The sequence below is a fragment of the Seriola aureovittata genome, chromosome 20 (genome assembly GCF_021018895.1).
Source record: "Seriola aureovittata isolate HTS-2021-v1 ecotype China chromosome 20, ASM2101889v1, whole genome shotgun sequence".
In the NCBI taxonomy this organism is placed as follows: domain Eukaryota; kingdom Metazoa; phylum Chordata; class Actinopteri; order Carangiformes; family Carangidae; genus Seriola; species Seriola aureovittata.
Window position 1 is genome coordinate 6,072,686 of NC_079383.1, and position 14,145 is coordinate 6,086,830.

Genomic DNA, 14,145 nt, shown 5'->3' on the forward strand with positions numbered 1-14,145 from the left:
GTTGCTCCCAGCTGCATTCCAGCTCCAATTAAACCAGTATTTAAGCAGCCTTGGTCCACTCACTCATTGCCAGATTATTCTCCGTATTCATGCAAAACTTGCCAGCGTTCATCTCCGGACTGACTTCCTGGTATCGAACCCGCTTGTCTCTGACCATCCTGCCTCGTCTCTTCCCCGGCAAACGCGTCAGCCTTCTGTCCCTGACCACGAGCTCTGCCTGTGCCCTCCCTGGTTCCCGTCTGCCAGAGACTCCTGCCTCGTCAACCTAGCTTTCTTGGTGGGTTCGTCTTGTGAGTCCTTCCCTGCTGGCGTTTGGCTCTGATTACCCGCCCGCCTGCTCCTTCCTGGGTTTGTCCGCCCCGATCACCTGGTTCCGATCCTCCTGCTCCCTCGACGACGTCTCCAGCCTGCCCCCTAACGGTGGCTCTCCAGCCCCGGCTCCAGACCCCTTCCCCTGTCCCCAATATCCACCTGTGTGCAATATGTCCGCTGGCTCATAAATAAAGGTCATAACAAACTATATCCAGATGTGTGCTGCATCTGGGTCCATACTACACCTGTTTCATTAACGGCTCTTGCTTTCATGATATATCTTTGGCTTTTTTCCATTTGCTCTCAGCTGCAGTCACTTAACTCCCACCTCTACTCTGTAGTCCTTAATATTTCCTCTTGCAATTTTGTGTGTGTCTTTAGTATTAAAACAAATCATTGCTGTTGGCATTTTAATTCATTGACTCCTTATCTAACACTGTCAGATTGGGATGGTGCTGTGACACTGTCAATACATCTACATTCATTTTTTTTCAATGACATAATTAATCCAGTTACCCCTTAAGCTTAGGCGTGCCACTTTCCCTGAACCTGCTTTTTTACTGCATCTCATATGAAAATAACTCGGACTTCACTGGTCTCATGTTTGTTTTGATGACAGAATTATGGTGAAATGGTTTCCAAGAAGAACTGGCAGTCTGATGCATCAGAATTAAATATCAGCAATCGGTACAATTAACTTCTACACTACTGCAATCCTAAAGGTACAAATAGTTTTATTGCAAGGAGTGAGTCAAATAACTGAGTTCAAGTTGCTTAATTTTTCCATTGCTACTGAGGGTTTATCTGCAATATTTGGTTCAATCCCATACTGATTTAAATGTATAAAATCATAACTTTACATAGGAAGTATGCTAGTGTGGGTTTTTTTTTTCATATTGTATCACAGTATGGGCTCAAACGTCACGATCTACAGTCAGACCCCTCACATCCTTATGTAATCAGGCACTGAAAATAATGGACAAAAAGCCTGTCTGATGACTTCACTGTCCTATACTGAAAAGATCTACTTAGTTTTGAGGGCTTTATTCATCTTTTCTTTCTGAAATTAGTTTATAAATGTATCAACAGTTTAGCCACAGTCTCTCTCCACATATACCCAAAGGTAAGAACGTAACAGAGCAACCAGGAGCGTGGTGTGTGGAAATCTCACACAGAGAAATAGTGGTATCTTTTTTTTACATTTTTCAGAAAAGTACCCTGTAAGGTACTGAAATGGTCCTTAGGGTGTTAACTGTTGACTTTGATTTTAAAGGTAAAAAACCACTGCTGACAGCAAAGGAGATTATTGTAGAGGCAGATGATGCTGCAAATCAGTGATTACAAAATCTTGATTTAAATAGAGAGGTGGGTTTGTTGTAATAAAATAGGCTACCAACATAGCTGCGTGTGCATTTTAGTGATTGAAACATTGAATTAATTGAATCTAATACAGTATGTGAGTTATGAATTTTGCACACATTTTGGAAGTGTACTTTACTTAACCTTGCTCCTGTTTTGCACTTATAGCGAATGGCTCCTTCGGTTTTATGCTTCAGCTTAATGTAGAAAAGCACTGCTTTTTCTCATGTACTCAAACTTTTTTTAAGGACAAATACATTTTACCAGAACAATACAATACATGCACCCAAAATGGGTTCGTTTACATATAAAATGCTGATTTTGTTTAAAAAAAAAAAAAAAAAAAAAAAAAAGTAAACTAACTGTAAATGATTTTGTCTCAGAATTTAGGGATATGTTTTTGCTCCATAAAGGTACAAAATGACATGTCACTCCAACTGTACCTCATAAGGTACCAAGTCTGGGGGCGCCTCATTGGCTCACCTGGTAGGGCGTGTACCACATGGGTTTAGTCCTAACCACAACAGCCATGGGTTTGACTCTGACCCGCGTCTCTCTCACTGGACCTATCAAATTAAATGCAAAAATGCCCCCCCAAAAAACAACAAAAAAACAAGGTACCAAATCTGTACCTTTCCAGTGGATATACTTTTGTGCCATGACATGAAGGTACACTTTTGTCACAAGGGGTACAAAGAAATGTCCTTTTAGAGGAACAGACAAGAAGGTATAAAATGTACCGATGTTCAAAGCTTCAATGCTGTACCCTGCTGGAGTACAGCTGGAGCGACAAAGCCTCTGTACCCTCTTAGGTCTGTTTCTGTACTTTCATTTCTTAGTGTTTGTAAAATATCACATTGAAGATCTAAATTTGTACAATCAACTTTCTCCATAAAGGGCTGTCAATTTTGGAACAAATGACTAACTGAAATCAAATTAACTCCAGACATAGACTCCTTCACAATAAAGGTTAAGTGCTGCTAAAAACAAAACAGAGCTCTACTCATTTCTAGGCAACTGTATATATTGTTAATTGTTTTTGTTTGACTACTTCTAGCGTGCTGTAGTTGTATTTGTTTAGACTCTTCTATTTTTAGCTAATTGTACGGTATCACCAACTGTGTTGCCTGTTTTGTGTTGGTTTTACTATTGACTTTTTAACATGTGTTAAAAAAAAAAAAAAAAAAAAAAAAAGGTCAACTGGAAAAGGAGCAGAAGAAAATTAGCAATAGCTATAAACTCTGCAACACATTAGTTTCATACCCTGTTTTGAAACTATGTTAAATTGCATTGTCCCAATCAAATAAACTAAACTAACCCACTTGCTTTAGCAGGGATGAAGTCATCAGGGAAAGTGTGATGGATATGTGATTTCAGACTGTGTGAAACTGTTTAGAAAATGAATGGGAGTATACTCATGTGTTCACAAATCAGTGAGTCAGTGTTTGGACCGTTTGACTCTGAAACCTTAGCAATAATTACCGTTTGAGTGAGATAACTTCAGAGAAAGGGGGGGGGGGGAGCGAAAGAAAGGGTTTTTATCTCTTCGGCTTCCATAGAATGACACATGAGAATGCGGAAGAGCATTTGGGGCGTGTCAGCTCGTCAATAATAAAACAAGCGCTGGACAGTGAAGTCAGTCTGTTACTGAAAGACTCCTGATCATCCCAGCACTGGAAGGAAAGAGCCTGTTAGTAAGTAAAGGATGCGTCACACTCTGCTCGTGACCGGAGGGTTTAATGTTTAGTTTGTAGACTTTAACTGGTTTAAGGGTGCAGGCACAGGGATTTATTCATTGATTTTACCGGATAGTATAAACAGGAAGTTCTTCATGCTACAGGTGTAAAGTTCCAGTTTGACAGTGAACTTGGTCGATACAGTCAAGTGTGGCGTTATGTGTAGATTATAGTTTATCTAAATGGTGCTATATGTAGTTGTAAGTATAAAATCACGTTTTAGTGCCTGTAAAAGAATGCGTTTTCATTGTGAAATCCAACAGATATATTAACCCTCTATTTTTCTACCATATTCCATTCAGAAATCTCCAAATGTAATAATATATTTACAATCTTGTGGTGAATTTGCATAAACACCACTAAAACTCCTGCTAATTTCAATAAAATCCTAAATTACTATTGGTAACAACCACATATTATACTATATAGTAATGTATTACTATATTATAATATTACTATAATATTGCTTTTTAATAGTAATAGGCTAATAACTTATAGATCATAGTGTCAAAGTGCTTTTCGACAGCAGTACAACATGAAAAACTAGAAATTAGGCGGTAAAATTAGACATTTAAACCGAAATAACACAATTCACATCGGTGGAAGGAGCCTTGCTGGTTATTCTGAAGACTCAGCTGGTGAGAAAAGGTGACCGGGCCTTTGCTGCTTGAGACCCCAAATTGTGGAACAGTCTACCCACTGAGCTCAGACAGGCTAGATCTTAAGTGTCTTTTGAAACTCTTCTTAAAACATTCTTTTATTAGAAAGCTTTTATAAATGTTTGATATGTTGTTGTGTTTTATCTAATTCAGTCAATATTTGAATGTAACTTACTTCTGTTTTATGATATTTTGTTTAGTTTAATTCCCCATTTTTCTTTCTGTAAAGCACTTTGTTAGTATATTAAGAAAAGTTCTATATAATTAAGATTATAATTATTATTATTATTACTATTAATATTATTATTTCCATAAAATAAAATTGAGTAGACTCCCAGTGCCACAAATAATGGGAATATTTAAGGTGGGTAAATATAAAGTTTTGAAGAATTATATTGAATGATTTTAAATGATGTGAATATATCGTCTATCAGGCATTTCTATTCAAACACAAACAATTTAATTATAAATTGATTAACTTTCAGTAAAGTTTGGCTCACCTACAGAGTGAGATAGTAAATTGGTTAGAGATAAAAGATTTTAAAATGTGTAGCGTAATAATGAAAGCTCTGCCCTCGTTTCTTTGCAGACACAAGACACAATGGCATCATTAACCCCTCTGTCCAAGGCCAACACCGGCTTCGCTCTGGCTTTGCTCAACAAGCTGAGCGATAACGACAAGACCGCAAATGTCTTTTTCTCTCCTTTTAGCATCTCTTCAGCCCTGGCTATGGTTATGCTGGGGTCTGGAGGCAACACGGCCAAACAGATGTCAGAGGTACAGTTCACGCACACACACACTGTTTTTGTGAAATGTAACATGATATCAGAGGTTGGTGCACCTGGTTGTTCAGTTTTGATATTGTATTGCCTGTTCAGTGGAATGATGCAGATTTCTCATGAAATTCAAGTTCCCATGATGTGACACCTCTCTGACACTGAAGATTAACGCTCCAGAAAGACAGCGTTTGATTAAGTTTGATAGGAATGAAAGGGTGGAGTGGAACATTGGGGGCGTGTAAACCCACATTCAGTATGAATCACCAGTTTTGTTTTCCAGTGTCAGCAAAAATGACAAAGATCTGCTCTGTTCAGACTCTGACCAGGATTTATGGAGGGCAGATCTGTGTTGTGTTACTATAGGAACATGATACATAATTTGGAAGTGTAGGGGCAATAAAGATCTAGGTACAATAAAGCAATCTGTACACCTTATCAGTTCCCATTATGTGCATATCCATATGTTCACTTGTCTGGCTACCTGGGAGTCGTTCAACGTTTAATCACTGAATGGCTCACAACTGTCTCATCTCATTATTAAGAAATATGGAGATCCTTAGGGAAAAAAAAAAAAGTGCCCTCAGACAGTGGCCGTCTGTAGAATAAACAGCAGAAAGGCCTCTGTAATAACCAGTACAATGAAACAGGTAGTTGAAATGTGGAAGTTGATGTGCTGTAAAACACGAACATTTACTCACATTTTTCTAAACGATTCCTAAAGCAAAACCACACCCAGGAAGTGTGAGTATGTATGAGGGCCAGGCCCTTGCCCTTAATCCACCATCCATGTGCCGTGGGTCGGGAAACAACTCCAGTCATTTGAATTGATCATGTTCTGGCTGATGTTGGGTAATGGAAGAGAAGGATGACAGTTAAGAGTAATAAGGTTATTCAAAGTATGTGAAGTTTATGTCAAGACAGTGAAATATAATAGCAGATAATAGCAGTATTTTCTGTAGTTTGTGCCCCTCTTTCATCTGATGCAACAGAACTAGGGGTATTACCTGGCTGTTAAACAGGGACATGGTCTTTTTATATACAGTCTCATTTCACTGTTGGTAAAAGAGTTCATTATGCAAAGTAAAGAGCCACAAGACAACCTGTTTTGACTTAATCATGTCTTGCATATAAAGGCTGAGCTTCTTCCAAAATGTGGTAAAATTGTCAACAAATGGGATGTGAATCATTGGGCTTCCAGCCAGATGTGTTGACAGTAGCTGAACTTGCACCAGAGCTGCACCAAGAACCAAAGTGACAGAGGGGAGGGAGGGAGTGTCAGTGTCATGTGCTGTACAAATACTGCAGTAAGTTGATGGGAAAAAGAAATATGTGCATCAGGAATGATGCCACCTGAATTTGCAAAAACTTTTTATTTATCTCCTTGCCAAACACCACCCTCATGATTTGGTCCAATTTCAAAATGTGCAACACTGGTACTTTTATTCCCTGGTACATTATTTTTCTGTCGCTGTGATTCTACATATCAGCTCACTGCAACACAAAATAGCAACGTAGCTGAAAGCCAATGAATATGTATTGTAGGAAAATGAAGAATGTAGGTTATAGGTATAGTTTTGCAAAGTTGCTTAAATAAGTTTATATAAAATATGTTGTAATACGCCCCCACAGCCCGGTCAGATGAACCGAAGTACTCATTCATATACATCACCTGTCATGTTCCAAATATGTTAGATGTCATTAAACTCAACCAGCTGTATAAAAATGCTACTTTTCAAACAGTTGAACCGTCAGTGAATAAATAGAGAATCTCTGATCTTGCAGAGGTTGAAGTTGTTGCCTTGCAGCAAGGTGTGGTCAGTGCACCTTGACGTCATTCTTGGGTGTGGTCGCTCTAGCACCACACAGAAAGACAATGTAACATAGAATGAAAGTCATGACGGTAGATACCAATGCAATTACTTTCCAGTCCAGTAATATATAACTACAATCATCATCTCCCTGTGTCTTTGTGTTGAAGAGAGGTTTATCCCACAGCTGTATAAAAAACAAAATTTTCTGCACTTCTCTTTGATCAGCTGTTTGACCTGGCTTGAGTTTGAGGGTAGTGTACAAGGCCTGCTGAGTATGACTCAACCCACACATCGCTGCTTGGATGAAATTGTAACTTCCTGTACACAACGAGGGACACATTATGTCTAACTTAACAGTGAACACTACCAATTGCGCCCTTAGGTCCTCAGATTCCGTGAGGCAGAGCAGCCACAGCATGCGGGAGCACAGCAGATGATGCAGATGCAGCAGCTGGTCCACTTCAAGCTGCCAGACATGCTGGAGGTGGTTACAAAGCCAAGAGTGCAGGGATGATAAACTACCTGAGGGGCGTTTTACTAACAGGTGGTCTAAGTGGTGTCATGTGGTGGAGGGGATCTTTGGAGACAGGGATCTTTCACTTGTTTTTCTACTAATCTCCAATATGCCGCTATTTTGAAATGAATTTAGAGAAACGCAACAATGCAAGGGAGTAGCCCTACTGAAGGTTTAGTGTATGCGTCGACTGTCAGCTCCAAACCTCATAGTGTTGCATAATTCACAGGAATGTAGTACTGGCTTTTCTATGTATGGCTTCTTTTTGGGTGTGCTGTTTATCTCGGATAAGAAGCTGCTAGAAACCACAGTGAGATTAAACACTTAAAACGTTTTAAGCAATGACAACCCATCAAAAATGCATTAGGAAAATCGAGTACACACAAATGAATCTGTTTCCTTTTGTATGTCTTGTGTATTACTCTGATAATGCCCTTGTATGTGGATAAAACCAAATTTGGCAAACATCATTATTACAGTTTACAGAAGACGGTGGTTTATGTCTTGCTGATATGGATGCACACCAGCCAAAACATACCATCCGAAATTCTTATTAAAAAGACAGGCCTTTGTTTTGTAAAATAACCGTGTAAATACTTTAACACCATGGTGGAGGGATGCTGTGTGTCTTCATGGGAATTTTTCTGGAAAGGCTTCAGTGCCTGGGCAGGCATTTCCATGGGTTCTTTAAAGTCAGTGTGAAAGGTGTGAAATATTAATATTTTCTTTACATTTTCCATGTCAGTTTCTTTTTGTATTTTCATTTTTGCCATATTTTTTTCATTCAAAGTTGAGATTTTGTGCATCAACATTGACATGTCAATGGTTCAGATATTTTCAGACTCTACTACTGGAAGTCATCAGCTTTCATTTCTTTCCAGCATACCAAACTGGCCCAATCTATACACTGTGCTGTGTTATACTAGATTCTGTGCTGATGCCATTTGCATGTCCAAATTTTAGATAACTGACCTTTTCGTTTTTATGACCAATTGATTTACAAGAGAGAGATTTAGAACCAAATCTATCAAGTTCATTTTTGGAAATCTTTCCAATCCATCATCATTTAACATAGTGTAGGCAAATACTTAGCATGGAGCACCAAAGACGGACCAAGACAAAATTGCTGATGTTGTCAATATTGTCATCACAAGCTCTGTTTATTAGACTGGTGTAACACTGACTCAGTGCATCTCTCTAACACCTCTTGTCTACTTTGTCCACAGTGTCTGAAAACCAAGGACCTTCAGGATGATGTCCACACTAGCTTTGCCCTCCTGCTGAACAAGCTCAACAAGCCAGACGCTCCGTACGCCCTCAGTGTTGCCAACAGACTGTACGGGGAGCAATCTTACCAGTTTGTTGAGGTTTGTGTGTGTGTGTGTATTTCAGGATATATGTGACTATGCATCTTCATGTGTGGGTGTGGTGTTGTTTACAGAATGTGTGGCTGGAGTGAATGAGAGGCTCAGATAGGAATCTTAAAGCGTGTAGTAAAATGGAATGATGAATTAGGGAGTGGGCAGCAGGCCAGCATACAAGCAAGTAAAGCAGTGACTGTGGAAATACTCTCTCTAGCTGGAATGGCTTTTAATTCCACTAAGTCAGGTGAAGAGGATATTGGGTGATCAGAATCAGTAAATGTGTTGCTGGTGGTTCCAGGGATTCCTTGAAAAAACCAGGAAGCACTACCATGCAGAGCTGGAGTCTGTGGACTTCAGCAACAGCTCCGAGGCAGCCAGGCTCAACATCAACAGCTGGGTGGAGAGCCAGACACAAGGTGGGTCATACACACTTATCAGTTTGTTAACACCTCATGTTGCTTAATCACAGTTTTGTGTCAGTCTCATCTTTGTATGGAGAAATAGCTGGATTTCCAGAATTACATACTGATGTGCAAACTTTTATGACCTTACAATGCCATGAGTTTAAAAGATTTCTCTATGGTGGCCTGAAAGGGACCAGAATTCCTTTCAGTTAGAAAGGGCAAGTGTTACTTTAATCCAGTTTTCTTTGTATTAAGCCTGAAAGATTACATATTAATATTGAAACGATGCCACTTTCCAATTTTTCCATGTGTTCTAATAAATGTGGTTGAACTAAATTCTACACTGAGGAAACATGGCAAATCATTTCAAATTGTGTGCTTCATATTCTTAGGTAAAATTAAGGATGTGCTGGCCGAAGGTGTGGTTGATAACATGACCAGGCTGGTGCTGGTAAATGCCATCTACTTCAAAGGCAACTGGAACAAGCAGTTTCAGCAGAGTTCCACACATGATGCTCAGTTCAAACTCAACAAGGTAACACTGCACAGAGAAAACATTCAGTGGACAAACGCTGTTAACTGAACTCAAGTCTGGGTTTGTGAAACTATATCGCATGATACCATGACGCAGAGATTAATATCAGACATGTGCAGTCGTATACTGTCCGTCTACTGATCTGACCACAGCTCAGTAGAATCAAGTGAAAATGAGAGTTCTGGTGCGTATGCTGTAGGAATATTGGAAAACCAATTCATCTTTTTTTAGTCAAACAAGTGAAAATGAAAAGAGAAAATGCACAGTCTAAGGTTCTATTTCCACTTTCTTAATGAAAAGTAGCGAAAAGGGTTCAACTTCAGGGCCATTGCACGAAACCTGACCACAGGAGAATGTGGAAATCAGGGGCAAAAGGGCGAGAGTCTCGTCACTTAACAAAAGGTCATTTGTTGGACCCTTTTCTATTGCATGTTAGTCAAGATCAGGAGAAAACGTTTCCCAATAGCTTTTTAAACATGTGAGTGTTAATCATGGGTCACTGTGGTTCAGTAAAAAGGACACTGTTATACTTCCATTTGGTTTAGGGCGACGCCTTTTCTTAGACTATGTGGTGTTCATAAGAAAATGTTGCTTAAGTAAGTATAGAGTTTGAGTCTGTAGATATTGCATTATTTATTGACAAATGATTTACCAAAGTAAAAAAAAAAAATTGAAGACACTGGGCCTTACTCAGAGTAATAAAGTAATAAGTGATTTGGCTTTGAACTGGTCTACAAAAAGTTTGAGCTTCATTAAGAGATTTTGATGCTGAATATTAAACTTATTCCAGAGCTCAAACATTTCTCAATGAGGCGTGTTGTGCATCTGCCTCCTGAATGTGAACTGTGATGACTGTTTTTTGTGACATCAGCAGGACCAGCTTTTCTGTCATTTTGTTTCACGTTAACATCCAAAATGCAGCTTAAGGCAGCTTTAAATATTCTGTAGTGTATGTTGTTAACTTCACACTAGACTGAAATTATGTGTTTTGCTGCCTGAGTATGTTTCGCTCACTCAACAATGATGTCATGGTGTACCAATCACACCTTGTTGTACACTTATACATCACTGCAACATGGTCATATGTACTAGATTTCAGCTGTTGTTATGTTACACATGTTTCTGTTTGCTGTTTTCAGAATGACGCTAAGCCAGTTAAGATGATGCACCAGAAAACTAAGTTCCCTTTGACCTACATCCCTGAAGCCAACTGCCAGGTAATCAAGAAATTCACTTAATTAATCAGGTAATACAGTATGTCTGTTAACTGACCTGGCAACAAAGGCAATCATTTATTACCTTTCTTAATGAGGTTATGGAATATGAATGAGACTGACCATGAGTCAAAGAAAAACCGATGAGATTTTGGTTATGATCCAAACTTTATTTTTACCATCACTATGAAACTATCTCTGTTTTTGATTGTTGCATGTAAACTCATAAGCTATCCAATATTGGAAAAATGCTGTTGTACAGATTCTGGAGATGCCTTACAAAGGGAAGGAGCTCAGCATGCTCATCTTTCTACCTATGGACATAGAGGACAGTTCAACTGGTCTTGAAAAGGTAGGACATGCACACTATTACATTTCCACACATAAAGACGCCCACAAGACACAGACAAACTGATAATTGATTGTCCATTTTGTGTCCACCTCCAGCTGGAGAAGGAGCTGACTTATGAAAACTTTGTGGAGTGGACTCGTTCAGACATGATGGATGAAATTGAGGTCCAGGTCGGCCTGCCTCGGTTCAAGATGGAGGAGAACTATGACATGAAGGATGTCCTGGTCAGCATGGGCATGGTGGATGCTTTTGACATGATAATGAGTGACTTCTCAGGTAGGACACGTACCTGGACTATATTGGAAATGTTCATATTTCATTGTAAAGATCAGGACATGAAAAACCTGAACTGGCTCCTGTCAAGTAAAAATACTGAAGTTCTCCCAAATCAACATCAACATGAAGGGTGAGAGGAGGTATTACATTTATTTAAAATATTCTCTGCCTCTCTCTTCTGTGACAGGCATGTCTCCTGCCAACGACCTGGCGCTGTCAAAGGTCGTCCACAAGGCTTTCGTGGAGGTGAACGAGGAGGGAACCGAGGCTGCTGCTGCCACTGCCGCCGTCATGATGCTGCGCTGTGCACTTCGTCCAGCCACCTTCATTGCGGATCACCCCTTCCTCTTCTTCATCCGACATAACCCCTCCATGAGCATTCTGTTTGCTGGCCGTTACTGCTCCCCTGAGTGAGGACTATATCACTGAGAGCAGTTTATCTCAACTGGGGGGGGGGTTACAGTATATCTCTAACCCTAACCCTTCTTTCTTGAGTGATTCTGTGTTTATCCTGTGCCTCCCTGAGCACTAGATTCCTGCTCTCATCCTGGTTTACTTAATGTCTGTAATACATGTTTGGCCCTATTTGCTGCTGCCTCACACCCTACATAAGTTTATCTATCCCATTAGAGCCGTGGTTCTCGGACTTTTTCTGGCATGCCCCCCTTCAGAAGTGAAAAAAACCGCGCCCATACACAATTTTTATCTATCATGAACAGTAATAAGGGAGGCATCTAAGAAAAAGGGATCCATGTTGTATTTTAATGAAACGAACACTTATATGGAATTGTACCATAATGCATATAATGACTATACACTAGAAAGAACAAGGGTTTGCATGAAGTTTTGAACTGGGTCCAGGTCTTTTTCATGTATCCTTATGCTTTTACACATGGAATAAAAGTGTGTGATTCACAAATATTGTATATCACTTTCAAAGAAAGAAATCCTTTTTATTGTCATTTTTGCAGATCTGGTTCAGCCACATGTGATAATGATATTGTTCAGTTTGATTATTCAATGTGGCAGTGTTAATAATACACTTCTTGTCTATGAAAAGTCTTGTTACTTACTGCTAATGTTGATAATAATAAAATAATACCAAAATTAAAGTTTATTTATAGAGCACTTTTCATGCAAGTGAATGAAAATTAAATAGCACAATAAAACAAAGTCGAATAGAAGAACAATTAAATAAAGAGATGTAGATGAAAGATAAAAATAAATAAAATTTAAATAAAAATAGAAACCAGTAAGAATAAAAAATTATGTAAATAGGTTTTCAGCTGTCATGTCCAAAGCCCATATCTCTTATAGCACTTGACAGGATTTTCCACAGCTTTGGGGTAAAGTTTAATAATTAAAAAAAAGTTGTGCGTACCTATTTTCTCGTGTGTAACACTTTGTGTTTTTAAGAGCCTAGCAGTAGAAGATCTCAGAGCTTGTGAAGGGATAATAGAACAACAGTCTACAATGTAAGCCAGTCCCAAACCATTATAAACCTTTATAAACAAGTAAAAGAACCTTGAAATCTGTTCTTTAAGATACAAGGGGCCAATGAAGTGTAGCTAAAACTGAGGTGATATGCTCTCTCTTCATTGCAGCATTGCAATAATTTAATTGAAATAAAAGCATGATTTTTTTTCAGAATCTTTATGGGATAGGTACGGCTGTACTTATTTCATGATATTTTGCGATATTTCTTAAGTGGTAAAAAGCTGTTTTGGTTAACTTCTTTATGTATGAAGTAAAATTTAATTCAGAGTCTAAAATAATGCCCAGGCATGTTAATTCTGATTTAACCTCAGGGGCCAGATGCCTAAGTTCAGGAAGTTATTGGTCATCCAGTTTTTTACTTCTGCCGTCCCAGTGTTAAAGGAACACAGGGTATTGTCGTCATCATCAGGCTCAAGGGAAATATACAGTTGTATGTCATTAGCACAACTGTAAAAATTGAGTTTATATTCCCTGAGGATATCACCTAAGCATAGCAAGCATATACATTAAAAAAAGAAGTGGAACAAGACAGCTTCCTTGAGCAACACCGAAAAGTAAATCACATTTCCATCCATTCATCCATCCATTACCTATACTGCTTATCCTTATAGGGTCATGGGGGGGCTGGAGCCAATCCCAGCCAACAACCGCTCATGTTCACATTCACACCTATGGGGACTTGAGACTCACCAATTAACCTAAGTTTTTGGATTGTGGGAGGAAGCCCGGAGAGAACCCATGCAAACACGGGGAGAACATGCAAACTCCACACAGAAAGACTTCAGGCCTGGGATTCAAACCCAGAATCTTCTCACTGTAAGGCGACAAATCACATTTTCCTGACCCAATTGCAACTGTGACGACCCTCCTTAAGCCTCTCCCTGAAGGATCCTGTTGTGTAGTTCGGTTGCCAGGGAGATTCAGCCCACCTGGTCTGGCTGCACTACATAAGCTGGTCACACCAGTTTCTCTCTCTCTCTCTCCTCTGGCTTCCACCCTGTTTGGTTTTGTTGTACTATTTGTCTTTAGATTAATTTCGTCTTCAGTTATGTAAAATAAACTTCTTTTTATTTATAACTTACTGTATGTCTGGTCTTCCTTCCTTTCTCCAACCTTGAGCCAGGTTGTGACACAACAAAGAACTTCCTCCCACAACCACAGCCAGTTTAAAACAAAGAGCCCAGCCCTGTTCTCAAGGCAATCCAAAATAATTTCAGGGTCTGTTGTGTCAAATGCAGCACTTACATCCAGAAGAATCAGAAAAGAGACCTTATTGGCATCAGTACTAAGTCTCTGTACTGGTTTGCCCTGAAACCCGATTGAAACATTTCT

The 14,145-nt window shown here is 39.3% G+C and overlaps 1 protein-coding gene across 5 annotated transcripts; it reads left to right on the plus strand.

The window, feature by feature from the left end:
* Positions 1-294: 294 nt before the first annotated feature.
* Positions 295-11,784, plus strand: LOC130161226 (leukocyte elastase inhibitor-like). Of its 5 annotated transcripts, none has more exons than XM_056364355.1 (10): positions 295-420; positions 4,656-4,844; positions 7,040-7,141; positions 8,398-8,538; positions 8,834-8,951; positions 9,332-9,474; positions 10,614-10,691; positions 10,951-11,040; positions 11,136-11,316; positions 11,504-11,784. In XM_056364355.1, exons 2-10 carry the CDS (start codon positions 4,668-4,670, stop codon positions 11,728-11,730), a joined length of 1,257 nt encoding a protein of 418 aa, XP_056220330.1. In that variant the 5' UTR covers positions 295-420; positions 4,656-4,667; the 3' UTR covers positions 11,731-11,784. The 5 variants fall into 5 exon arrangements, with proteins under 5 accessions (XP_056220330.1, XP_056220333.1, XP_056220331.1 ...); XM_056364356.1 differs by lacking the exon at positions 295-420 and adding an exon at positions 952-1,034; XM_056364354.1 differs by lacking the exon at positions 295-420 and adding an exon at positions 3,229-3,365.
* Positions 11,785-14,145: the final 2,361 nt, after the last annotated feature.

Coding starts and splice junctions, on each gene's coding strand:
- LOC130161226 (XM_056364355.1), top strand. CDS start 4,668: ATGGCATCATTAACCCCTCTGTCCAAGGCCAACACCGGCTTCGCTCTG. Junction 8,952..9,331: donor GGTGGAGAGCCAGACACAAG/GTGGGTCATACA, acceptor TCATATTCTTAG/GTAAAATTAAGGATGTGCTG. Junction 11,041..11,135: donor GTTCAACTGGTCTTGAAAAG/GTAGGACATGCA, acceptor GTCCACCTCCAG/CTGGAGAAGGAGCTGACTTA.